General features: G+C 36.5%; 2 protein-coding genes across 2 annotated transcripts in view; one reads left to right on the forward strand and one right to left on the reverse strand.

Moving 5' to 3' along the window:
- The window catches only part of LOC121379511, a 52569-nt gene extending 30602 nt beyond the window's left edge, over positions 1–21967 (reverse strand). The window contains exon 1 of the mRNA XM_041508155.1: positions 20988–21967. Within this exon, the coding sequence (XP_041364089.1) occupies positions 21017–21967 (951 nt within the window). The 3' untranslated portion in view covers positions 20988–21016. The remainder of the gene's footprint in view (positions 1–20987) is intronic.
- A 2272-nt stretch (positions 21968–24239) lies between these two features.
- LOC121378271 (adenylosuccinate lyase-like) overlaps positions 24240–27785 on the forward strand; it is a 36188-nt gene continuing 32642 nt past the window's right edge. The window contains exon 1 of the mRNA XM_041506354.1: positions 24240–24454. Within this exon, the coding sequence (XP_041362288.1) occupies positions 24269–24454 (186 nt within the window). The 5' untranslated portion in view covers positions 24240–24268. The remainder of the gene's footprint in view (positions 24455–27785) is intronic.

Here is a 27785-nt window from a genome sequence, read left to right on the forward strand (position 1 = left end):
TTTCTCTAAATATGCATTATAACTGGAAATTACATTCATTTGGAATACCAAACCTAGTTACTGTATGATCAAAAAATTTTTACGATCGAGGGAATTCCATGACACGCTTCTTTTTAAAAATTTGGAAGTCTTCTTGTCAAAAGTCATAAAAATACGGAAAAATAGACTCGTAGTGATGAGGCTATATATACGACAACCGTATAATGTATTTGTTGATTTTATATAAGCGACCGCCATGTATAGAGTTTCTTTTCACCTGAATAAATATTTTTAGTCCATGTATTTTTAAAGCGTCTGGTCCATATTTCAAGTAAAGCATTACAAACGAGCGCGCGCACACACAAATAAAACTAATAAAATAAAACGAGTAGCCTATATTTTTTATTTAAAACTGTTTAAAAGAAATAATTGGCCTACACTTTGTTAAAGGAAATTATTTCTTTAAACAATTTTAAATAACCCATATATATATATATATATATATATATATATATGCATATATGTATATATACATATACATATATATGTACATATAGATACATATATATGTACATATAGATACACATACATATATATATATATATATATATATATATATATATATATATGAACATTTGTTACAAATGAACAACCAGTAGACAGTATATAGACAGTAGTTATATATATATATATATAACACATCAGACTTGTCTACTGGTTCATTTGTAAGGCTTTTCATGAACAATAAATTTAAGCAAGTATCTTATTAGAAAACTTTACAAAAACTTTTAAAACTATTAATTTTATCAAGTCCTTTTTTATTCCTTAAACTTGTTGATATCGGATACATATTAACACATTGTATTAAAATGGAGGAACCTAAATTTAGTTTCCATACATGTTCCATGACCACACATACATTTCTCCCTCTAGCTACAGCGTCCCTTTTTAAATATTAGTACAGAACTTAGCCTTTTAAACCGGATACATCTCAAATTTAATTTACTTGGTCCCTCACCTTTGTGCTTTACATCTTCAGAACATTTTGTAGCATTATTTTTTATATATATATACATAAAAATTGCCATTAATATTTTAATCGCCTAATCCCATGCAGGCCAGGACATAGTTTAATACGCAGTCGATCTAGGATTGATTCCTGTTGGTGGTCCTATAGGGCTATTTCTCATTCCAGCCAGTGCTCTACAACTGGTGTAACAAAGGCTACACTATTTATTATCCTGTCTGTGGGCTGATGCATATAAAAGATCCCTTATTGTTAATCGGAAAGAGTAATCCATTGTGTGACAGCAGCAGGTTTCCTCCCTAATATTATCTGTGTGATCCCTAAACATGTCGGACTCTATATATCCGTAATTAAAATGACTTGATTGCATTGTTAAATAAAAAGATTCCTTCCTTTCAAATCTAAAACAGTGTCAGTTACCTTTGACAAGAGGCACAGTTTCAAAGGCTATCACTTTCAACCTGATTAATAAACCAGTTAAAACAACAAATTACTGTAAATGGTAACAATACAATGTTTAAATGTAAGACACACATTAACACAATGCAAATATCATTTGATCATTGGTTTATAATGATAATAGAAAAAGAAAATAATAAATATGTGTTGTCTATTGTTTCTCGATATAATTTTATTGATTTTGTAAAGTCTGTTTTTATTAGAAAATAGAGATCCTGGTAAAAAAAGATTAAATCCAAGTGTTATCAATGTCATCATCACATACTGGATAGCCCCAATAATATTGCACATGGTAGTTGGAAAGTCAGTGAAAAAGGTTCTGGTATTCTTCTTATGCACAGAAACATGAGATACTGTAGAAAAGAATCGCTGAATCCAATACCAGTGTTCTCCTTAGCATCCCTTAATTCACCCTAAAACTTAAACGCCCTTAATTCATCGTGAAAGGCCCATTTTTCATCCAAGAGTTGCCGGTTCTCTTTTTGTCCACAAACAGGGATCACTGATACCTAGAAAAAAATAAGAAAGTTGGTAAATTTCTATGATATATAAGTATGAAAGTTTTATATTGTGAATATTGAATATTATGGAAATATTTGAATACACATAAATGTATTTGTGAAGACATATTGACATCTGTCACTGATGACAATAATACTTGTAAATACAATCAGCCCCCTTTTCTTTCTTTATTTGCTGCAAACAAATTCAGATAACTTATATAATAAATGCATGTAACATAATTTATGTTTTTTAATAAAATATGGTGGCTATCACCAACTTGGGATCAATATCCAGTTTTATTATTAGTATTTACTTATTTTTAATCCCAAACAAATGATTTATTACATTTGATATCCCACCCTGAAATGTTTATACCTTTTATTTTATTATTAAAAAATCAACTTACACATTACAAATACACCTGTGGATCACTTCTTCAATACAAAAAGTAAAACATTATAATTAACATATAATATAATTAATAAATGGAAATATTTCAGAACCATTTTCATATGAAACAATATATATATATGCTTGATTGTACACACACACACACACACACACTCCCTGTTATTTAATTAAAAATATAAATACTCCAGCCACCTACATATTTTATGGCATAATACAATATAAAATATATTCAGATTTTTGTTTTACCCACTATAAATGGATCTGTCAATACAAACAAAAAGTTACATAAAACGTTGTTTGTCGATTGACTGGGTAGGCCTACTGTTCACAGGGCATCTTTGTTTCCATGTCAGTTTGGTGGGGGGGCTTTTATTTTTATTATTATTTTTTTTATTATCTTTTCAATTTTCATTTCAATAAATACTGACGTGTATTAGTATTACGAATGAATAACATACAACAAAACCTTGTATAAAATGACGATCTCCGTTGTGGGATGGGCAAAGTTGATTGTTGTCAGCTTTAACTGTTCAACGTTTCGCTTCCACTGTATTTGATGAAACTAATTTCATAATCCTTACTACAGTGACTTGTGCATCTAACAACAACGTATGAAATTACCATGACAAAATACCATTCATCAAAACTAGTCTACACTGATTTAATTGACGGAAAAACATTCGATTGTTCATTACTACTAATGCCAGTATTGTCAACTGGTTTCTTGCCTACCAGCGCTCGCGCGGTACCACGTGATCAAAACATGTGACGTCACCGTGGCTTCTCCTATAGAGACTTGGCAAATGAGAGCCGGCTATATACATGGCAAATAATAAAAAATATATTATTTCATGACGAAAATAACCGCGAATACGCAGAAATAAAATAATAAACAGTCGGAACATGAACTCGCCATTTATTATTATTATTATTATTATTAGGCGCGTGTGCAAATTATTTTGACTGGTTCGCAAAGTGGTATTTCGGTTTTAATGTATAGCGTAAAAAAAACTGTACTGTTGCATGTTTTGTCGTCCAAAGGTTGGCTAATTATTACTTAACCCAGTTGAATCCAGTTCTACGTGGAGGGACAAGTTCAGCCTGCCGTTTGTGCGTGTGTGCACGCACGTTAATCTTGCATTTTTATAGCCAAAACTCCTCCAGATAAAACACCGCCCCTCCACCCCAAAAAGGTAGTAGTAGGCCAATAATAATAATAATAATAGTAGTAGTAGTAATAGTAATAGTAATAATTGTGTATTATTATTATTATTATTACATGTGTTATAATGTTGGTAAAATCACGTCGCGATGGGGTGGGTGGGGGCGGTTGTTACAGAAATGTTACATAAATTTAGAGGGGGGCCCAGGAGTGGTCTAAGCTTTACTAGTAGCCTATAAAAAAAAATATTTTGAGTTTTATTGGCCCTTGCAATTTTGAGCATTTGAAATGTGACTAAATACAGCAAAATAACCTTTTAGTCATATTTATTTGCGGTAAAATTAACTTTTTTACAAAATTTACGTAAGCAGCCTCAAAATTGTAATCAGTGAAAAATTATTAAGTTCAAGCCCTGTTGTTAGTTTGTGTACTGTCCGCAGTTAGTTTCTCTTTCAGTTAATCTGCCTCAGCCGCTGATAATTTTTTTATTTATTTATTCATCATCATCATTATTTTTTTGTTAGTACTGTAGGGACAATATGACGCTATTCATATATCTATGAAAAGCGTACACAAAAGGGTCCGCTAAATTCATATACTCCCCCCACCCCGTCCCTGTAATATATTAAAAAGTCATTGTTAAAGACTTACAACGTTTAATAACGGAATCAGAGCAAACTTGTAAACTTTTACATTCAGGCCATGATGTACGTTCCGTTCGTGTGCCCTCCTCCTAATGTCCTTGAGCACCACACTGGTGGGAGGTTAACGTGACTTAACTATTAATGTACTTATCATTACAGTCCCCTGTTAAGAAAATGCACTGTTCGTACAGTACTTAGTATGTATTCCTCGTGTTCCAGATGGTTCGGTAATATGGATCAATCAAATACATGTGCTTATTTACCGCCTATATACATTTTTGCTGTGAATATAGCCAGCCCTCGTTAGTGGAGGCTATAGACACGGCCTTCGTATATATAGTCACATCGTATATAAACACCGTCTAGTTCAGAGCATTCTTTAAAAATGTAAAAAATTCCTATCCCAAGACAGCTGTTATTGCATATTTTGTATAATAATGAATTTGACAAGGTGGAAAATGACGGTGTTTGTGATCCAGATGTTTAGAGTTTTTCGCGTACGACTAACGATAAATTTACCTATAGATGCAAAGTCCTAACTAGTCGGGATTGTCGACGTTTAACATGCTTCTGTTACTAAAATAAATTAATGTATAAGCTTAATATCATTCAGTACATGTTTTTATTAATTTTTAATAACTTATTTTCATTGGGGTTTTTTTTCGTTCTATTTACCCTACGTCGCAGAGGACGGTCAAGCGTTCTCGTTACACGAGCTTGGTAAATCGTTTTGGCACTGCGGTTATTTGGGGAATGCCCGTTACGTGACTCAAAATAATACGTCACACATCTGCTCTCCAAATAGCCGTTATTTTTCACAGAATTATGGATCGTACCCATAATTCAATTTTTTAATTTTTTTTTTATAAAATATCAATAATAAGTGTGATATGGTGGTTATGTAGATGGTTCAGTAAAGTACTTTTAGGTACAAATCAAATGTATATATTGTCATATAATATTTTGTTGGGTCAGTAATTAGGTCAACCATCCGCGACAGAGCGCGTTCAATGCACCCACTTCGTAGAAATGAACTCAACCACGTGAACCAGATTTACAACATTAACCGGTACGACAAAACATGACTAATAAAAAGTAAAACTTGTTGTCTCTAGTAATCAAATATTTAATATAAAAAAGCAACATGTCTTAAACAGTATTTCATTTTATTTAATCGCGTTTTCTAGCTTTACGACAAGCAGCTGGCAGTACACTACTGAATAGTAGACTGGCCACGTGGACATGCAAACGGCGCTTATTCACACCATGAGGCGGATCAACTGAACAAAATTGGTTGAAAATGTTTGGTTCTAAAAATCGCGATGGAAAAAAATCTTTCGCAAATTTTTTCGCCAAACCGAAAATTCTTTATATATAATATAAATACATATGTATTTGAGTGAGTTCTTTTGTGTCATTATTAGTTGAATATATATGAGTTACCTAGTATTTGTTTTATATTTTATCATACATTTTAATAATAAAAAAATGTGTTCGTGTACTTTTTATTACGACATAAAACCATTTAAACGTCAATGTTTTTGTGTTGTCAGTTGTTATACAACTCACTTGATATTTTATTGGTTATATCAATTCATCTTCAAATGTGGACTCCTACATTCCTAATGGACTCAAAATATAAGGTCATGAGTCCATGGACTCAATATTTTTGGATGTATGAGAACCCTGTTTTATATATATATATATTTTTCATTTATATTTATTATTTATTTATGTATTTATTCATTTGTGCTTTTTATTTTCTTCTTTTAAATTCATTGTTGCTGTTATTTTTTGTAGGGTTTTTTTCTAGTTAAAAATCATTACTAATATTGCTATTTTTTTTAATAATTTTTTTTTTTAATAAATGTTTATTGCCCTAGAAAAACAATAGATAATGTCAGGGTTGGGGCCTCGAATCATTACCGTATATAGCAATTATACACAGAATATATCATGGAGCAAGGAGAGAAAGGGAAGAAAGCTGAAATAAGTTTTTTCCAAATCAGCAACATTGTAAAACAAACAACCATAGTCCTTTTTTTTAATATAAAAAACAAAGGCTGGCCGTTTAAATATTTTCCAAAAATCTTGACCAACATTCCCAGTTTTCGTCGAATTCTTTATGTAAACAATTCTTGTAATACATACATATTTTTCTAATAGTAGCTTATCTTCAATATAATGTTTGAAGCCAGTTTTATTGAGTGTGGTGTTCTGTAATTTTGTTTTGTAAATATAATACTTCACATTTATAATTAACCAATTTACGAAATTGTTTTCGTTATTTATACCACCAAATAAAATCATAGTTTTGTAAAACTGGAAGTCTTCACCTGTTTGTTGCAACCATTGTTCTGTAAGATTCCAGAGTTCGACGACTTTGGGGTAAGCATAAAACAAGTGACCCGATGTTTCTGGCTGGCGATGACAGAAATTGCAGAGATTTGAATCAACATATTTTACTTTATATAAGAAAGTATTCGTTGCTGTAATTCTATGTAGGATTTGGTATTGGAACCATAACAGTGTTGGGTCTTTAAAAATAGTAAATGGCAGGCTATAATACTTCGCCCACTCTGAAGGGGAAAAGGCAAATCCTTCAGCAGAGTACTTAATCTGCGAAGTAGGAAGTATATTCGTGTCGTTGATTTATTTTTCGAAAAGGGTTTTATTTTAACTGGTAAAATGGGATACTTTGGAACACCAATTGTTTGGATGTTAAAAGTAGTTTTCTTGCGTATAAAAACTTGTATAGCCTTTAATAAAGAAGCAAGTTCTAAAAAAAATGATTTTATGTTATACTTTAAGCTGAAAGTGTCATAATCTATACACTGTCCTTGATTATTAAGTAAGTCTTGTATAAATAAAATCCCTTTTTTGATGTAATTTATATATACTGCAGGCTTTTTATTTATAATAATATTGGTATTATACCAAATGTTTGAACATAGAATGTCTTCTGTATTGACGAATGTTTGTTTACGTTGCAGTAAAATCCAATTATTTAGTACATCTTTCCAAAATAAGTTTTTTTTTATTTGTCTTGTCTTTAACTGAATAAAGTGATCCCCATAAATTATTAAATCTTTCATTGTTAAACCAGTCAAACAATAGAAGAGAGTTGCCCATTTTGAATTCGATATCAAAAGTCTTTTAATCCAGGTCAGTTTTAATGCAATTGCAAAATTTGTAATATCTACCATTTTGATACCTCCATATTTATAATCTTGGGTAGTGAAATTAATAAATAAGTGATTTTGGGGATTACTAGTGTTTTCACTACAGTGATTCTACCCAAAACTGTTATCTTCCGTGTTAACCATTGATTTATCAAATTTCGGGCAACAATCTGTTCCATATTCAGCATAAATGTTACTCCTAATAACGTGAACTGATCAGCACCCCAAGCTAGCTTCCACTTTGCTGGATGGAAAACCTCTTTTGAAAACATTTTACTTCCTATCCAAATAATATGTGATTTTTAATAATTTATTTTCAAGCCAGAAACATCAGCATACATATCTAGTATTGTTAAAGTACTGTCCAGGGACTTGGGAGATCCGTCTAAAATAAAGGTAGTATCGTCTGCGTATTGAGATAAAACATATTCTTCCCCATTTATACTTATCTCTTTAATATCATTAGAGTTTCTAATTAGTGTTGCTAAAATTTCTGCACAGATGACACTGAATTATTATAGAGTTCCGATCCAATTTTTAATTGAACTTTTAAAGTTAAATATATCCAGGAAACTGAATCAAATGCTTTTTCGAAATCAATTAATACCAACATTCCTGATATTTTTTGTACCTCAGTATAATACATTATATCATATATTAATCGTATATTTTCACCTATGTACTTACCCTTAAAGGTAGGGTCAACTCAAACAAGAGCCTTATATGTTGGAAAGATGCATACCCGGATCACCAACACATACTGACACTTTAGCAAATGAAAAACGCGTAATTTTAGAGTTAATAAAAAAACATGATTATTCCTGCTAACTGGGGGCAGCCATTTTGTTTCGTTTATGTGACGTCCGGTGGGATAGCTTGGGGCGAAGTGACGTCAGCTCCTGACCATCTCCTGTATGTACAGTGTAAACAAAAGCAGTAATTTTCGACAAGGTGCTTCTCTTTGATCAACCTGACTTGTAAAACAGCATAAATGACGTAATAATATAATAAACTATTTAACTAAATATATTTCAAGTTGCATTAACGGAACAAAATGGGGTTATAGTATTTTTTTCTGTTAAATAATCCAAAGGAAAAATGTACACTATTAGACCTATTGATATGCTACGTTGGAGCAAAAACGACAACCCACGATACCCAAGTGATAATTTTCTTTTTGGGGGGACTACGTAATAGAGGTATTTCACATTCCTATTGCGCATGGGCGCGAAGAGTAACGTCCGTTGACAAAATAGACTGAAACTAGTCTATTTACAAATTGGGGGGCGTGACAGACAGGTTGTTATGGGCGATTTGAGTAGCTTCGTAGGAGACTTTTAAACTTTGGCAACTAACATGTACATATTTCGAATTAGATTGTATAATGGCCGTAGAAAACGGTCCGCTGAAATTTACAGCGGAATGGTTCAAATTAAAAAGCAGTGCAACAACTAGGACAAAGTCTCTGCGACTTGTATCCGAGCGTTTTGATAACGCCAGATTAAAAGACTATCTCGTAAAAAGTATAAACAAAACATTTGACAGATTCCATAGGTTATGGCATCGACAGGTTATGGCATCGATCGATATATATATTTGAGAGAGAGAGAGAGAGCGAGAGAGAGAGAGAGAGAGAGAGAGAGAGAGAGAGAGAGAGAGAGAGAGAGAGAGATTGATTTCAACTTATGTTCGTGCTTATATCCAATTAAGGTTCAAGCATGCTGTCCTGGACACACACCTCAGCTATCTGGGCTGCCTGTCCAGGACAGGGGGTTAGTTGTTAGTTTGTTAGTGAGAGAGAAGAGGGTGTAGTGGCCTTACACCTACCCATTGAGCCCTTAAGAACTCGCCCTGGGTTGGAGCCGGTACCGGGCTGCGAACCCAGTACCTACCAGCCTGTAGTCCGATGGCTTAACCACTGCGCCACCGAAGCCGGTAGAGAGAGAGAGAGTATATATATATATACACACACACACACACATATATATATACACAGTCAAACCTGTCTTAAGCGGCCACACAAGGAGTAGATAAACGTGGCCGCTAAAATCAGGTGGCCGCTGAGTACAGGTTGCCACATATATAGTCTTTAAAACATTTGTTGTTGTTTCTTGTTTTACCGTCTGTACTGCTAATTAACGGATGTGTGCTTCATAGTTGACTATAAATCAACTTTTGACATGTTGTCTCCTTCAAAAATAATGCAAATAGAATATATTAAATTAACCGTTCTCCACAAGTTTGTTTTCTTTTTCCATTTAATTATTTAATTCCGACTTCATGCGATGTATTGTTATAGTAAGTGAATCTACAAATGCCAAGCGTAGCCTGCCCAGAGGCAATTAGATGCATGTCAGATTCATACTTCCTTAATTGATACACAGTGGAGATGTCGGGACTGAATGGGTACTATTATTCCTGAAGGTGTGAAGATCGGTTATTTGCTGCACCTATCGCTGTTGTTAAAACTTCCCTTTTATATAAGAGTAAAACTTTACTGTGGCCGCTTAATGCAGGTATTTTAGCGATTTGGGATCAGATTTAGGTGGCCGCTGGCCGCGTTAGACAGGTGACCGCTTATTACAGGTGCATCAGAAGGTGTTTTGTTGCATTTTTCTTAGTGTCTATCTAATTGGGAAAAGTTAAAAAAGAAGAAGAGATTTTTATGCTGTTACATGTATATCCATAAAGTGGGAATTTAAAAAAAAAGGGGGATTTGGGGGGGGGGGGGGGGGGGTTGAAGGTAGGTGCCGTTCTGTTTACCCATACACACGTTTTTATACAGTGTCAACATGAACGCATTGAGTATTATACAAAATATATTTATTTTCTTTACTGTTAATGTGTTTTCCACCATATCTAAGTATATAAAATACTAGACGGACCTGTGTAGGAACGTCCTGTACAGAGCCGTCATCACTCTATATATATTTATATATCATTATTATTATTATTATTTAAGGAGTGTCTGTTATTTCTTTTACGTTCATCGGGGTATGAACAAAATAAATCATCCGTAAATTTTGTGAATCGGCGAAGCCGTTCTCACATAAGTTTGCGGATGATTTTTTTGTTCATACCTAGATGAACGTAAATTAATAACAGACAATACTTATAATTAAATTTGAAACATACTGAGTAATAATAACATTAAAAGTTCATATATATATCTATATATATATATATATATATATATATATATATATATATATATATATATATATATATATATATATATATATATATATATATATATATATTCTGTTGAGTATTGTCCGAAATATACATATATTTTCTGTATATACAAAATAGATATTTATTTTATTTTATTTACTGTTTACTACCATATCTAAGTAGAGAATACTAAACCGCCCTGTATAGGAACGTTCTGTACAGAGCTGTCCTGACTACATATATTTTTTATATATTTACACACGCACACGTTATATATTTTATCGAGTATAATCCGAAATATACATATATTTTCTTTATATACAAAATATATATTTATTTTCTTTACTGTTAATGGGTTTTCCACCATATCTAAGTATACTAGACCGCCCTGTGTAGGAACGTCCTGTACAGAACCGGTAAGGTTTTGGTCCCTTATGCGTTCACTGGCTTCCCTCCTACAAAATGTGCCGAACAAACCCTCGTACTTAGAGTAACATTAAAATCGTTTTCTACGTGAAACGATTACCCACAATCGTTTCCGATATCTATTGGCTTGATATCGATGGAAGGATAACGAATTTCCCGGATATATGCGGTTGGAACAGTTTATAATTGAACAATGGTCGTGGCCTCCCATTGCTTTTGCCCCCCAATTTGCAGATAGGTTTATTTTGGCGAGATCTCGCGAAATCTCGCGGTTTGCGTCCTCGAGTAACTCCGCAACGGGCACATGCGCAGTGGAATGTGAAAGAAGTCTATTGGTCAGTTCTGTGGTTTTAGATGGAAAAGTCTACGTAATCAATAGTTTTACAGAACTATATACAGTAATAAACCATGTCCATTACAATTTATGGGGCAACAGGTAATATTCCACAATACCGGTATGTATTTGTGTGTCTAGACAGCGTCAATTAATTGGCTTGTCTGGTTACCAATCAAATACACACGTGCCAATCAGGAATCACAGGTAGAAGCAACTAACAGCATAGACCAATTAACTAAGAAAACACTCCGTGTATCATTTCAGTACGTAGGTTAATGCATGGGCAAAACATTATAAGTTGTAGAAGCATCACGAGGGGTATATGGCTTTTTATGTACCCTCTGTGTGTTCTTTTACCCTGAGCCGAAGGCGAGGGGGTAAAAGAGCACACAGAGGGTACATAAAAAGCCATATACCCTGAGAGATGCTTCTACAACGAATTTATCTTGCCGACATGTTAAACCATATAGCCAAATAATCAAAATAACGCCAGACAATAATTGTTAACAATTTATTAACGGAGCCGTACCACGCGGACGCGAACGAAACCACTTGCCAGTGACGAAAAATAGTTCCATCGATAAACGAGTTTTTAACTTCAAATGTTTGTAATACGAAATTGTCTGAAACAGATATTAATAAAAATAGAATAAAAAAAAAACTTTTTTTTTTTTTATCAGAAATGTATGTAGTAAAAAAAATTAAAAAAAATAAAAAAAACTGTTGCTAATCGCGCATTAATACAATAACACCACAACCGTAATTAGGTGGCCGAGTTCAACATTGCAGCTTTTAAAAGTATTGAAATATTGTATTTTATAGTAAAAATAAAATTAATTATGTATACTTGATTGATTATCAATGTTATTTATAATCTAATTATTGCGTTAGCATTAACTGGGGCGGCTGGAAACTGTTGGAAATTACAGACGGGGTATAAGAGAATTTGGCTCCGCCCACAGGGGGATAAGGGATTTGTCCAACGGCAAACAACCAATGAGATCAAAGAATTTTACATGAAGGCGAGATAATGTTAATTGTTTCGACTTGTTGTGTAGCCACTTTGACAATGATATTTTATTTTGTATTGAAAAATAATATATATATATATATATATATATATATATATATATATATATATATATATATATATATATATATATATATATATATATATATATATATAGTGCTGGATATACTTATTGCTGGCTTATTGGGATGTGTATTATTACAGAACATTGCAATGTATGACTATTTATCATCCCGCAAAAACCAGGTAGATTGTGTTTCTCTAGTTCTAAGGCTCATTCCTGACGTTACGCGTTAAGTATTACGTAACCACCAGCTCGCCAGAGGGCGTACTCACTGAGATGGTACAAAATGGCTGCGCCCGTTATATATAATAGCCGTCACATTTAACCGTTTTATTAATGAACTATACGATTATTGTTGATATTAAGCAATAATGTGCATTATATATCGTTGAATATGCATACCAGGCCAAATGCCTTAATTGTCCTCTCCTTTAATAAAACCGGTTTGATCCTTAGCTATAATTTCATTTACTACCTTTTTAATTCTGTTAGCAATATATCCTGAAGCTATCTTATATATACAATTTAGTACATACATACATACCTATATACATAATACTTATGTACATTCTAGCGCACATGCATGCACGTACATCTTTTATGACACTCCTACAAATAGTGCACTTATACACAAATAGTGCACGTACACACACATGTATAGCTACACAGACATCTCAACCAGTGGATATTGTATCTGGCGAATGTACCCTGTATAGTATTACTATCGCATTTGCTGACTTTATAAGCCCTATTGTCACGTTTATAATAATTGTGTGCACAATAAGTTATTTAAGTTCTTTAATCTGTGGGTAAAGGCCACCTAACCTGGATTTAAAATCGCATTATGCTGAATTATATAAAATGAAAATGTAGACTGTATATTTTAGTTAAAGAATTATGTCTTAACATACACTCGGTAGCTGTGATATATATTATTTTATCTTAACTGTAAGCGCAACCGCACTACACACTCACTAATTGTGTATGAACATTAATCACTTGGCGTGCACACACACACCTGTGACCTAGATGCTTCTAGATTATAACAAGAGAAAAACAACAACACCCCGACGGGATATCTCATAGTTTCCTAATAAGTGTTGATATTTATATTTGGTCAAACAAGTCAATTTATTTATTTTTTCCGTCATGCACAGCAAACACAGTGCCGTTGAAAAACCAAGTATCCGAAATTCGTTCGTCCGAGCGCAGTCTATTTAGCACATTTAAACGTGTCACGTCGTCTGAGATTCGGACTTTGTGTTTCTCTCCGACAAGCTCCCATAGTCTGATTACTTTCAGCTTGGTATCTGAATAAAAGAACTTCACGATCACGGGACGCGGCTGAGACTTATCTTGTCCCGGCAATCTGTGAATGGCTTGGATGTCGTTTGGGTCGATATCCACATCAACACTTTTAATTATGTCAATAAACTTATCAATAATGTTTTCATCTTTTTCATCTGGGATACCCATTAATTTCACATTTCGCTTACGCGAATACTGTTCATTCCTGTTCGCCATTTGTATTGCCCTGTTTGTCTGTTTTTCACATTTGTGTAGCCTATCGTTCATTTCTTTCATCTTACATTGCTATTTTTATAATCATCAAAGTTGTTGTAAAAATCACAATTAAGAAACTAATAATATTAAAAAAATAAATAGTAAAAAATACGTCCGAGTACTATCTTACTACTTCATGAACAGTGGTTTATCATAAAACCAAAATCTGTGTACATGTGTGGGTGGGACGTAGACCAGTGGTAAAATGCTCGCTTGATGCACGGTCAGTTTTGAATTGATCCCCGTCAGTGGGCCCATTCGGCTATTTCTCATTCCCACCAGTATATCCAACGACTGGTATATCAAAGGCCATGCTATGCACTATCCTGTCTGGGATGGTACATATAAAAAGATTCCTTGCTACTGATGGGAAAAATGTAGCGGGTTACCTCTCTAAGACTGTCAGAGTTATCGAATGTTTGACGTCCAATAGCCGATGACTAATAAATCAATGTGATTTAGTAGTGTCATTAAACAAAACAAAAATTAATAATAAAAATTAAAATGGAGGGGAGCTGATTGCGGAAATAGACCTGGGTGGGGGGAAACCAGGGGACATTGTAAGGAGGGATTTATCAGAGGATAGGACGATTTGGAGGGGGTGCCCTGATAGTAGTATGGAGGCCTGTTGAGAATCATGTCCTACTTTCTGTGACATTGATCTACTTTTCCGTGACCTTGACATTTGACTGTTGGTCCGTCCTACTGGCCTTGACCTACTTAGACTGGCCCTGACCTACTTAGACTGGTCCTGACCTACTTAGAGGAACAACGCCCATGACCCTAGTCCCACTTGGGCTAGATCCTACTCTGCTTAGACCGTGAGCTCAGTCGGTCGAGTGCTCGCTTGGGGTGCTTGCGTCGCATTCCATTCCAACCAGTGCACCACAACTGGACAAAGGCCGTGGTATGTGCTATCCTGTCTCTGGGAAAGTGTATAATAAAGAAAAATGTAGTGGGTTTCCTCTCTAAAACTATCAAAATTATGTTTGACATACAATAGCTGATGATTAATAAATCAGTGTGCTCTAGTGGTGTCGTTAAAAAACCTACCACTTCTAAGCTACATTCTCAAAGTGTGACAGAAATACGAACTGATTTAAATAAGTGTAAAAAGGAATTCTCATGCCGCGCTGATAGTGACAATGCGGTCACAAAAGAGAGCACTTCCAGATATTTATGTTAAATAAATGTTCAAGATTGACCTACTTCGTCGCGCATATGTATGGTTTAAATGATAGGGTTTATTGACATCTGTTAAATAGCTCAGTCGTTAGTATCTGTGACTCAAGTGTAGAAGGTACACCGTTTGTTTCTAAAGTGGGGAGTATTATATTTTTACTATTAATTATTATTTTTAAAATTCATTTATTTATAGTTTATTTAATTATTTGTTTTTTATTTATTTATTTGCTTATTTATTTATTTATTTATTTATTACTTATTTATTTATTATGTTATGTTACAAAAAATTTCAAGCAGCCTCTATAACCTACAGGACAGGGCTTGTATAGGTGGTTTGATTTGTAATTTAACATTTTATGTACGAAGTTTAAACAGCAGTTTAATTAATTTACATTAGATTTTAGGGTACATATATATATATTCACACTCCTATATAAGGACATTTACACTTTAAAAATGTATTATGTACACAGAAAAGATATGATTACAACTACTTTTAGTATGCCTTTCTATGCTTTTATGTCACTGATAAAGAGGTTGTGATAAACTAACCATGCAATATTGCTGCAACAGTAGTGAAAATAAAACAAAGGTTTTTTATCTTTTTTCATTTATTTCTAAATTACAATCACTGACAAATATATAAAATGGACACACATTGAGTTACATCGAGAGGCCTTAAGGGCGACATGTGAATATTATTATTAGTGTTCATGTCTCTTCATTATCTTCGTTAGTACTGGAATCATCATCGGTATCGTCATCATCTACTTCATCCAAATATTCGCTGATCCTGGAATGATACTGATTTAATTTAGAACGAATCTGTGGTCTCATTGCTGTTGGGATTCACCGACTGTAGAATTGGCCAAAGTAATTAATATATGTCAGAAAGCGAGAGTAGGTGTCTTTAAATAACTTCCATACTTCCAAACTTCGTAGCGTTTCCTCTTGCTTTCGAAAGTCACGATTGATGTCGAATTCATGCTTGATCATCAGACGTATGCCTTCGTTTTCCAGATCGGGCGACGGCTCTTGTACATTTCCCAATACGATGAGAATTCTGACTCTGGGATCCAAATAATGATCCTTTTCCAAATTCTCGGGTATGCCTTGAACAAATTTCACTCGAACTGTTGCCCCAATGATGTCAAAGAGGGGTTGCCATCGTTTGTAGAGCCAGATGATACGTTGAGGCGGTGGGAAGATTGTACCATCCCGTAACAGTTTGTATACCAAAAATGTCTTTCCACACGAAGAGGATCCCCACACGATCATAGTGAAGGGATGTAACAATCTTAGGGGATGCTGTTGCTGTTGTTGCTGCTGCTGCTACTGCTGTTGCTGCTGCTGCTGGGAAGATTTATTTTCAGATTCCAAAAGTCCATGTTTATTTCGTATGGTATATTTTTTTTCGCAAATATGACACTGATTCATGATCTTGTCTGTTCAAATACTCAACTAAAAATGACGTCTGGCCCATGTGTCTCCTTTTATAGTCTGTTTAGAAATGTTTCTCCCGTTTCGGGGCTTTCCAACCCGTACCACTTAGTTAGTGGTGGTGTTCTTATTATTTCCGTTTCAAATCGGCCTTGGCTTGCTCTACCACCTGTTGCATTGGGGAGACCATGACGATACTGGGTGTTGAAGATTTGTTCTGTTCCTCTTTTACTTTTTTCCACGTGGGATCATAGAGTTCTAGACATCGATCCACACTGTACATGATCTCACTTTTTCCACCACGCTGAATTTTGTAGTGAGGTATTAGAAACGGGTCCACTTATCCATGTCGGGAACGTACAGCTTGTACTGATCTGATATGTTGCTCCTCTGAAGGTTCTACCTCAAATGACGAACATCGTTACCCTTTTACTTATATACCTTCTGACGTATGCGCATAAAGATATGGTACAAGAGTGTTTGAATGTGTGACACATATGACCAGTGTCCCTCTTCTCAAGCCCAAATAGCATTGTGCCATCGTGCGAGCTCCCAAGAAACATCGTCACTAAAATATTACCCTCTACCAGTGTCACGACTCAACACCATAGGGACACGTCCAAAGACGCACCCAGGGACGCAGGGCTTAAATAAGAAAACAAAACATTCACAGTTTTATTTACAACGAACAACATGAAAAAATAGCACACAAAATACAAACACATTCAAGTGTCTGACACGTGTCTTGGAGAGAGTCTGTAATGTTCCATCACTGGGTCTTCTGTCTTCTTCCATCGGTAGACGCGAAGTCCACAACAGTAACAAGTGATGCCATCATCGTCTCCTGTGTAGTAGAAACCGGCATTGGCTAGGGATGACTGTTGCGGTCAGTTTTACTATTACAATAGTATTGCGATAGTTAAACTACTATTGTGATAGTATTGCAATAGTATTGTGAATTCTTAAATCGCTTGATAACAGTAATATAAATAGATATTTTACAAAACTATTTATTTCAATCTTCCTATATATATATATATATATATATATATATATATATATATATATATATATATATATATATATATATGTGTGTGTGTGTGTGTGTTTGTGTGTGAGTGTACGTGTGTCTGTACATATGTTTGTGTTTGTGTGTATTGCATGTCTGTGTTTGTACTTAGTTATTTGTAATACGGCAGTGAAATCATATTTAATAAATTTATAATATAAAGACCCCACATTGTTGTTGTTATGCTTTATTTTCTATGGTGTCCAATGTTTTTGCAGAACGATCAACTTATTAACCATTTATTTATGGTTTCGAAGGTTTCTGCAGATAAATATAATTTTTATGGTTTCCAATGTTTCTGTAGAAAAAATAACTTGACCACGTGTTTTGACTTTAATTGCGATCACTGCAGTGACAATATCGCCGGCTGTTGAAAACACTATCTGAGGACACCGACGTAGCAGGGACGCAGAGGTACTTCTTTGCAATGATGGATAACGATGAATATCTGATTATTTTTACTCCACAAGGTCAAAGGATTTCACTATGCATACTATCGAAACTATCAATAGTTGAGCAAACAATTGCCATAGTTATCGATAGTTGAATTAACTATCGATGCATTGCTATCGAGACACTGACTATCGCAATATATCGATAGTTCGATGTATTGTTACACCATTAGCCGTGGCAAGTTCTTTTGGTTTTTACCTCATCTGAATGGGCCACCAAGCATCCGCGTACAGAAGTGTCTTATTTTGGGACATGACAGAACAAGTAATGTCTCGAATAGCAGTCATCGTCACTGTTAACATCTGTTTCATGAGCAACAACTGTTTCATGAGCAGCATCCGTCTGATCTGCAGGTTCATCCACGAGTTCACCATCTTCAAGTTCATCCATATGTTCACAGACAGCATCCATTTGATCTGTGGGTTTAGTTTCTTTGTTTTTATTACTGTCTTTCTGGACATTTGCAGACCAAGACGTCGTCTTCGTCACTGCTGCTATTGTCCAGTCTCGAACAGTTAGATGCCATCTTCTTCTTAGTTCCCTCAAAATGATCTCAGTAAAAAAAAGTCTGCTCTCTTCGAGTTCTCAAGCACGAATGAACCCTGGGAGAGAAACATAGCCCTTATATACAAGTCCGTTTAGTAACTCCATTGATGGTATCTGTTTTGGGTTGCAGAAGTGACACTGCAGGAAGCCCATCTGGTTTTGGTGGTCTTCTTGCATAGAGCAAGGTATAACCGAATTCAGTTTTGGCACAAAGTCACACAGCACATCAAAACAGCCTTTCAGTTTGTCCCATTGTTGAAGAGACAGGAAAACCCCTTTCTTCGATGACTGGACCGTGTCCACGTACCACCACTGACGAATGTCCACCCTGCAATGTTCTTGTCGACGCTGACATAAACGTTGGCACCAAGATGACGGAACAATTTCTCTTCTTTTCCTTGCTTTAAGAGCGCTATAGTCTCATCTATGTCGCTCTTATGTGTACACAGTTCAACCCACTGCTTGGGGTTAAGGGCGATGCCTCGTTTGGTGGGGAACGTTTTCCCCCTTGTCGCTGTCGAATTTCCTTTTGTGAATGGCAGTGTCCCCTTTCCACTGTTTGGCCACAACGTAGATGTTACTTACAAGTTGTAACTGGCATCTCGATTCTTCTTTCAAAATAATAAGCCACAAAAATGTGAATATCATATGAAGTAAAATGGACGTAGATCTGATCTGCAGACCTTTCGACGAACGAATAAAAACTAAGTCAAAAATACCCCTCTTATACTCTCCACGCCAGTTTAAGTAGGTCAGGACCAATCTAAGTAGGTCAGCGCCAGTCTAAGTAGGTCAAGGTCAGTAGGACAGATCAGTAGTCACGTGTCAAGGTCACGGAACGTAGGTCATTATTCTCAACAGGCATCCATATTACTCCCGATACCATAATCTGTTCTGTACCACTGATGTACAACATTTAAAGAAGAAAAGTTCATATAATGTCTTCCGTTGGGCTAATAATATAATATGCTGAACTGGATTAGGATATCGGACGTATTGTTAAAATTAATATGTTAGTGTGTGTGTGTGTGTGTGTGTGTGTGAGAGAGAGAGAGAGAGAGAGAGAGAGAGAGAGAGAGAGAGAGAGAGAGAGAGAGAGAGAGAGAGAGAGAGAGAGAGAGAGAGGGGGGGGGGAGAGAGGGAGAGAGACAGAGTAAAGAAACAGACACAAAGACAAAGACAAAAAAGACATACTCAAATACAGAGAGATACATGGAGAAGGGGCGTGACGGGAGAGACCAAGAGAAACGTTTATCCCATTCCCATCAGTGCCACCAGCTGTCAAAACAAAAACATAGGCTAATTAAGATCAGCAGGAAAACGGCTTACAATGTATTTCATCATCAACAATCTACTTTGAAAATCATATTTATAAATTCTGCAGTTTGCAAATTATTGAAAACAAATATTATGCTTTATTAAGTCCATTGCACTGTACTTGAGACAATGTTACTTGCCAAAGATATACTAGTCCATGTATGTTAATTAAAAGTCAATGTCCGATTTATATTCGGGTAGGCACGGGCGTAGAAAGGTGCCAAAAAGTGGGGACGCACACGCACGCACTCGCACACACACACACACACACACACACACAAACAAATACAATGTAATGTATAAATATATAAAAACCATCGCTGCTGCTACAGGTGTGTGTGTGGAGGGGGGGTGGGGATATGCCTCCATTGTGCCCCCTCCCCGCTTCCTACGCCAGTGGTTGGGTAGGGACGAGATGTGTTGAATCCCGCCAAGAAAACCCCTGGTCAGCAGATGTGAAAAATGTTGCGTTGTGCAAAAATATAGCTCTTGAGAAGCTGGATCTGTCCGAATAAGAGGGTATGGGTATGGGTAACTATATTTACGTGCCCCTATCCACGAAGGTTCAGGCACGCCCACTACGGAATTAGCGTCTGACTTCGCCAGTGACTGACTCCGGAGCAGGGGGGGGGGGGGGGGTAAGTTTGAAGTGGGCGGAATTTGGAAAAAAGCCATTTAGTAAGCGCGGACCGAATAGCAGACACTTCATAAACAAGAAGTAACACCGAGTGGGAGCCGTGTTCTGATTGGCTGAATTTCGATTCCTCGGTGAAGCCTGTTTTTTACCTAAGTCTACAAAGAGTACTGCATACCGATACATGTCTGGACTCTATAATTTTAGCCAAAAAAGGTTAAGACTGCTCGGCCGAAAAGTTTTAAGGTGATTTTGAGCAATTGAACGGGCGCCAAAATAAAATGCGTTAGACTATTTATAAAAAAATAAACATAAGAATTTTGAACTGCGTTCCAAAACATTTAAAGTCTAACTAGCCCAATACAAGAGGTTAGTACTCACGGAGGTAAAGGTTGTTAGGAGGTTGGGGGCTACGGCGAGCCGATGAAGTCGGTGGCGTCCAGTAGTGGAAGATCACGCCGGTAGGGAGAGGCTGCTACCATCTTTGTGATGTGACTGTACTCTGTCCCCGCCAGGATTTTGAGGACGCGATGTAGTGACGGGTTGTCCATATCCTTAAGTAGCAGCGCTTGATTGTATCTTCCCTTCCGGCGAACGGTGACGCAAACTGCAGTGATATCCACGTCCACCTGGACTCGATGGACAGCAAATTCCCCTTCATCGGACTCGGTCGGTAGCGGAAGGTATGCGCTATGTTTCGGCTCACTAATGAGCTGGCGCACGTCCTCGATGTTGATCTTCATCAGCTGTTGGAACCGCGGATGGAGTTTGCCGGCCTTCAGTGTCCATGGTCCCTCTGGTTGTTCATCTGGATTCGGCGGTTGAGTCGGGCGACTTGGCTTGGCTGGAGTGGCACTCGGGGGAGTGGTCGCCTTCCTCTTAACAACAGCCGTCTTCCGGGCCTGGGTCTCAACGGGTGCCACCGGTTTAATCGGCGACAAGTCCGGAAGCCCAGAAGTAAAGGCAGGCGGATCGGGTCGGATGTATGACGAACTACAGAAGACTGAGTCCGGCATGTCACTTTCCTCGGTTCCTGCAGAGGGGACGTTGATGACTGGGGCCGAGACCACTTCCATCTTCGTCTTCCTCTTCAGTTGGGCGGCGTTGGGCGATCCAGCAGACGGAGTCGCTGCCGGCGGTTTAGCCGCCGGTTTTGTCTCCCCCTGCGCCGCCGCTGGCGCACGTCTCCTCTTCCTCCACCTTCCTTTCTTCTGTGGTACCGGGTCCCCGTACACCAAAGTCACGGAAGCCCGTGACCCGGTATACGTGACCCGGTATTCCAGTAACGCTCCATAGCTGGCTATCAATCCCCCCAGGTGGGGGGGTAGTTCGAGAGAGCAGGCGCACACGTCTTGTCTCATCGTAAGCCGTAGTAGAAGTGCGCGAATAAGAGGTAATCTGAATAGGATATTAGCGACCCTTATTGACAGCGACATTGATCACGCCTTAGACACAATGACAGGATAATCTCAAGCTGATCACTCCGCTTCAGTGGCGTAACTGGGTTGCCAGCGCCCGAGACAAAGGCAAGTATTGCGCCTCCTAACCAGTGGACCGTTAGCACTTCCCGAGTCCCTTCCACCAGTCCAGAATTTTGCGCCCGGTGGCCCCGCCTACATTACGCCACTGCTTCGCCTGGTAGTGTGACCTTTCAAATATACTATAAATTTGCCAGGATGGACATCCCATACGTACATATTTGTAGACAAAATTTCATTTAGGCAGGGTAACTGAAAAGATCCCAGTGGAAAAAAGCTTCGTGTTATTAATCAAAAGTTTAGAGGAGTGGCATTCCTCCTGGAGATAAATCAGTTGTCTCACATCGACCATAGTAGTCAAAAGCGGGGGTGGGGGGTGGGGGGGGGGGGGGGGGGGGATACTGATACCTTAAATTTTCTTTTCTTTTCTTTTATTCCGACTTTTAATACGACGTGAGGTTGATTATAACATAACTGTTTTATAACAATTATGTGTAACTGCATTTTGATGCATCATGTACGTTTCGATATCTCGACTACTGACCTTGCCTTTGTGTTATTTTCAGAATTAACCTTAGTAAAAAAAATGTTTTTATATGTGTTTGATAAAAGACAGTAAAGTGCTTTGTGGTTGTTTACATTAAAATTAGCTATTGACGTTTCATTACGTTACACAGTATGGGATTGGCTTCGGATGGAAAGGGGGGGGGGGGGGGGGGGGAGTGTAGCGTCTTACGTTTCTCATTCTGAGCAGGGCTTCTAGAATTGTTTTTAAAACCCCACTAGCCATGGGTCAACCCCGCTTCTTATTCCTTCTTATAGTGGGGTGGCCAATCATCGACAAAAATCAGCCGGAAAAATTACATGGAGGCAAGGAATCGTGCTAAAAAAGAATCCAACCTGGTAAGGCAGGCTGTCGAAACAAGAAGCATCCTAGCGTTCAACCAGTTCCAATGAGCGCATACATCCCAGCAGAAAACTCCATTTCGTTGAACAAAACAAAACAAAAAATTAATGGAAGATTCTCAAGTCGAGCAAGTGAAAGCACGTATACAGGCGAAACAAACATTTCTTAAACACAAGTATATGTGTGTGTGTGTGTGTGTGTGTGTGTGTGTGTGTGTGTGTGTGTGTGTGTGTGTGTGTGTATTTGTGTGTGTGTGTGTGTATTTATATGTATGTATGTGTATTTATATGTGTGTGTATTTATGTGTGTGTGTGTGTGTATGTGTGTGTGTATTTATATGTATGTATGTGTATTTGTGTGTGTGTGTGTGTGTGTGTGTGTGTGTGTGTGTGTGTGTGTGTGTGTGTGTGTGTGTGTGTGTGTGTGTGTGTGTGTGTCAGAGGACCTCCGGGCACGTGTGTACGTCGTTGTGTGTGTGGATGATATGTACAGCAGTGGTTTAGGGCTCCCATCCCTGACATTGCTATGTTTGAGATCTGAGACAATAAAATAAAAATAAAAAGTAAATAAACCCAAACATTTCTTAGACGTCCCAAGTTCAGCCAGCTAACGTTCGCGAACTATTTGATTGGTTGCCGACGTGGGTATTTGGTTTTCCGTGAAACGCATAAACCAGTCTAGCGGACGTTTTTCTGCTGTCTGGCTAAACTCGGTCCTGGTGTTTTAAACGTAAAACAAGAAATTGAAGCTTAGGTGGAATGATTTTAAAATAAGAAATAAACATGGTGAAAGTGAAACGTTGATTAACACAGTTTTAATGTTAAAATACTACATAATAGACACATCGACATGTTCTGTCCACTCCACTGATTTTAAGTCAATATGTACATCTCAGTACGAACTGGTGTTTGTAAATCGAAAAGGAAGTAAAACACGACTTGGTCGGTACACCGACGTCTCTCTCACTAGTCATTAACAACTAACCCACTGTAATGGACAGACTGTCACATATCTAAGGTGTGTGCTCAGAACAGCATGTATGAACCTTAATTGGATATAGGTACGAAAATAAGTATAAATATACGTTTTGAAGACACTGGAGCAAGGTGTTATCTTGAAAGTTCATTTAACAGGCGTATCTGCCTACGGGTGGAAATCGTAATAACAGAAAAATAATGGACCATAGAAACACTAGTTGACAGATTTATTTGGAGGAATTTTCAAACAACCAACCAACCATGAGTTTCTGCGGTGCTCCGAACACAGGGGACGAACGTATGTACAACCGATCAACCATGGCGGCAAAATCTAGTCGTGTTGGGAAAGAGACCGAAGACATGATGAAATATCGCACTCCGCTTGTGTCCAGATATGCCAGTAAAGAAATGATGTTCAATTTTAGTGAAATGAAAAAGTTTACGACGTGGAGAAGATTATGGTTTTGGCTGGCAAAGGCAGAAAAGGTAACAAACCCAGCCATAACATGAGCATTATGATTATCGTTAAGCCTTAGGTCCTTGGTCCTTAGCCTAGGTTTCACTACACAGATGTCATCTGCCATTGAAAACCATGTTAAACTGCCCAACTTCAAGCGAAGATTGCCCATAGAACGGGTTCTCGTTGGCACTAACAACATACACCATTGCAAACATACATTACATAAGCATTTATTTTCACTCCAAAATTGAGAACATTTCCGTCTCAGTTTTTTGCTATATGACCGCCTCTGGGTGTAGTACCGGTCCGAACAGGTGGTTCATTAACCGATTCACTCCGGCTGTCACTTGCGCTATATACCCATGTCCCAAAAGGTCGATGCACAATATTACAAAATAACATGGGCAAAATACAGCCAGAAGGCTTACCATTAAACATACATATTGTTTTAATTCTTCACCATTTCCTAGAAGTGAATATGTGACCCATAACATGAGTCCTAATTAGGAACTATAGTGGACCGTCATCAATCAACTCTCACCCGGAAATGATCTGTGTAGTGAGACCTTAATTAAAGTCTAGTGACCGATTTTGTCAAACTTGGTTTGAAGTCAGTTTGATAATTTGGGTCATTTACACGATGAAAAGCTATACTAGAGCCGTGTAACTTATGAACTCTAACCAATACACCAAAAGATAGATGCACCATACCATCCAATAAAACTTCATATCACATTGTTACTCCTTGGTCATCCACACAATAGATGGTCATCAAACAAGCAGCCACTATATGGTAATGTATGACCTTGTTGGTAGTTCTGATATGGGGAACATACAAAAAAGCTAATTATCTAGTTAGTTCATTAAAAATATTAGTTTCCATCAATTGTTGCTATGGGCAACAATTGTTTCATAATGAAGTGTTGAAATCCTGTTTTTTTCTGTATGAGTACGGCTCAGATCATGGGTACACTGAGTGTATGTTGAACAAAAAATCAATTTTCAAAGGATATGTAAAAAATTTCAAAGTTGCTTTTACAACTATGTCCAGGAAAGACTTTATAGAACCTAGTAGGAGCAAAGTTTGCTATGTTTTGTTTGCACCAAGTTCAGGAAAAAGCTAAAACGACAGTAATAGTGGGTAAAAACCATGGCCATTTTGTACATCATGACGACTACAAATTTTGATCAACAAATGCACCATGTACAAAAGCAATATACAGACCACAACTACTACCTAACATAAGATAAATACTCTTGTTATTTTCTCATTAAATTGTTTCCATGTATATTTAAGTAAATTGCATGATTTTACTGGCGATAAATCTACATTCCGCTCATAACCATTAGTGTCTTATTTACATTAATGCTAGATAACGCATGTATCTACTGCAACAAAGTGTTTTTTCGTCACAAAGACCACATGGCTTAATATGTACACTTTAGTACTGTACACGGGAAAAAATGAGATTTGTGATTGTAAAATTACGTAATTTATGGTCATATATATAACTCGCAAGTGATTGGTGTCCTGTGCGTTATGAGCGAAAGAACACACGCTGCAACTTGGGTAAAATTGTGATATGTTCTAGGTTTGTGCCAAGCACGTTGTGATTTACAAAGAGAGCTTGATCTGCGTTCGTGTCTGTTGGTTTTGACACATGTTATGAGCGGAAGACAATTTGATCCAGGGACGTTTTTCTTCAATTTGGTTGATAACCGAGCAGTGCACACGAATGGAAGGTTAGTATTTCTTTTGTTAATATTTTTTTTTTTTTTTTACTTGAGACACTTTGTGATAAATTTTATGACGATAAATGCATTTTTGATGGTCATTCTCTCACCACTAGAATCGCGTCTTCGTTATGAGCAGAAGTGATAGTTCGCATATAACATGCCTAATTAATTAAACCAGCTTTATGTTTGTGCACATTAATGAAATAGTGCTTGAAATATATCTGTCTAATTTTTGTAATAAATAAGCTAATTTTAACCCAATTTTAACTCATAGTATTCTGCGCATAACACAGACACCCATTTTATTTTATTTTTGGAGTCTTTGTTATGAGCTGAAGTGATTGTTTGCAAATCAATGTGCCTAATTAATTAAACCAGCTTTATGTTGGTCCACATTAATGAAATAGTGCTTGAAATATATCTGTCTAATTTTTGTAATAAATAAGCTAATTTTAACCCAATTTTAACTCATAGTATTCTGCGCATAACACAGACACCCATTTTATTTTATTTTTGGAGTCTTTGTTATGAGCTGAAGTGATTGTTTGCAAATCAATGTGCCTAATTAATTAAACCAGCTTTATGTTGGTCCACATCAATGAAATAATGCCTGAAATATATCTGTCTAATTTTTGTAATAAATAAGCAAATTTTAACCCAGTTGTAACTCATGGTATTCTGCTCATAACACAGACACCCATTTTATTTTTATTTTTGGAACCTTTGTTATGAGCTGAAGTGATTGTTTGCAAATCAATGTGCCTAATTAATTAAACCAGCTTTATGTTGGTCCACATTAATGAAATAGTGCTTGAAATATATCTGCCTAATTTTTGTAATAAATAAGTAAATTTTAACTCAATTTTAACTCATGGCATGCTGCTCATAACACAGACTCCATTTATTTGTTGAAGTACAAGAGTACAAAGCTTAGAAAAAAGCCTTTTATGTTGTCTTTTGAAATATTTTGAACTTTTAATTATCACCAATGTGATAATCCACATCCTTTTGATACTACAGATTCAAAGTGAGGTTGAATGTATTGTATAGTAACACCTCCCACCCGTGTGGCCCACCTGTGTCTACCTTTAGAATTTTTATTGCCCCTAATTGCCACCTGTTCTAAAAGATGTGTTAACAAGACTAGCCACTTTGTTTTTTGTAGTCTTTGATGGTGAAACAAAAAAGGGTTAAAGTTCTTTTAGTTTGTGTTTGATGTACTTCTATTCGGTAATCAAAATCTTTGAACAGAAAAGTTTTAAGCAGATGTCTGAACAGTCTTTTGAGGATTATTTTAGTTAGTCTTTGTTATGGCCGAAAAAACTTTAAATAATCAAAATCCATCTTTTCGTTGGCTATTTATATAGGCATTTTCATAACCGTAGCAACCACAAACTTTAACAAAAAAATGCTACCAAAAATATTGACTTAGTTGTTTTATCTATAAACATAACTTTTAGGTATCATTTTATGTTAACCATTTAAAGTGGGTTTTTTTTTTACATTTTAACACTTTATTACAAGGAACCTGGAAGTAAAATACAATTAGACCAAATTAAATAATATGTGTGGCTCGGGTTACCTGACCGATCCTAACCCCCTCACCCCCTTTTGCCATTT

The sequence above is a fragment of the Gigantopelta aegis genome, chromosome 8, assembly GCF_016097555.1.
Source record: "Gigantopelta aegis isolate Gae_Host chromosome 8, Gae_host_genome, whole genome shotgun sequence".
Taxonomy (NCBI): domain Eukaryota; kingdom Metazoa; phylum Mollusca; class Gastropoda; order Neomphalida; family Peltospiridae; genus Gigantopelta; species Gigantopelta aegis.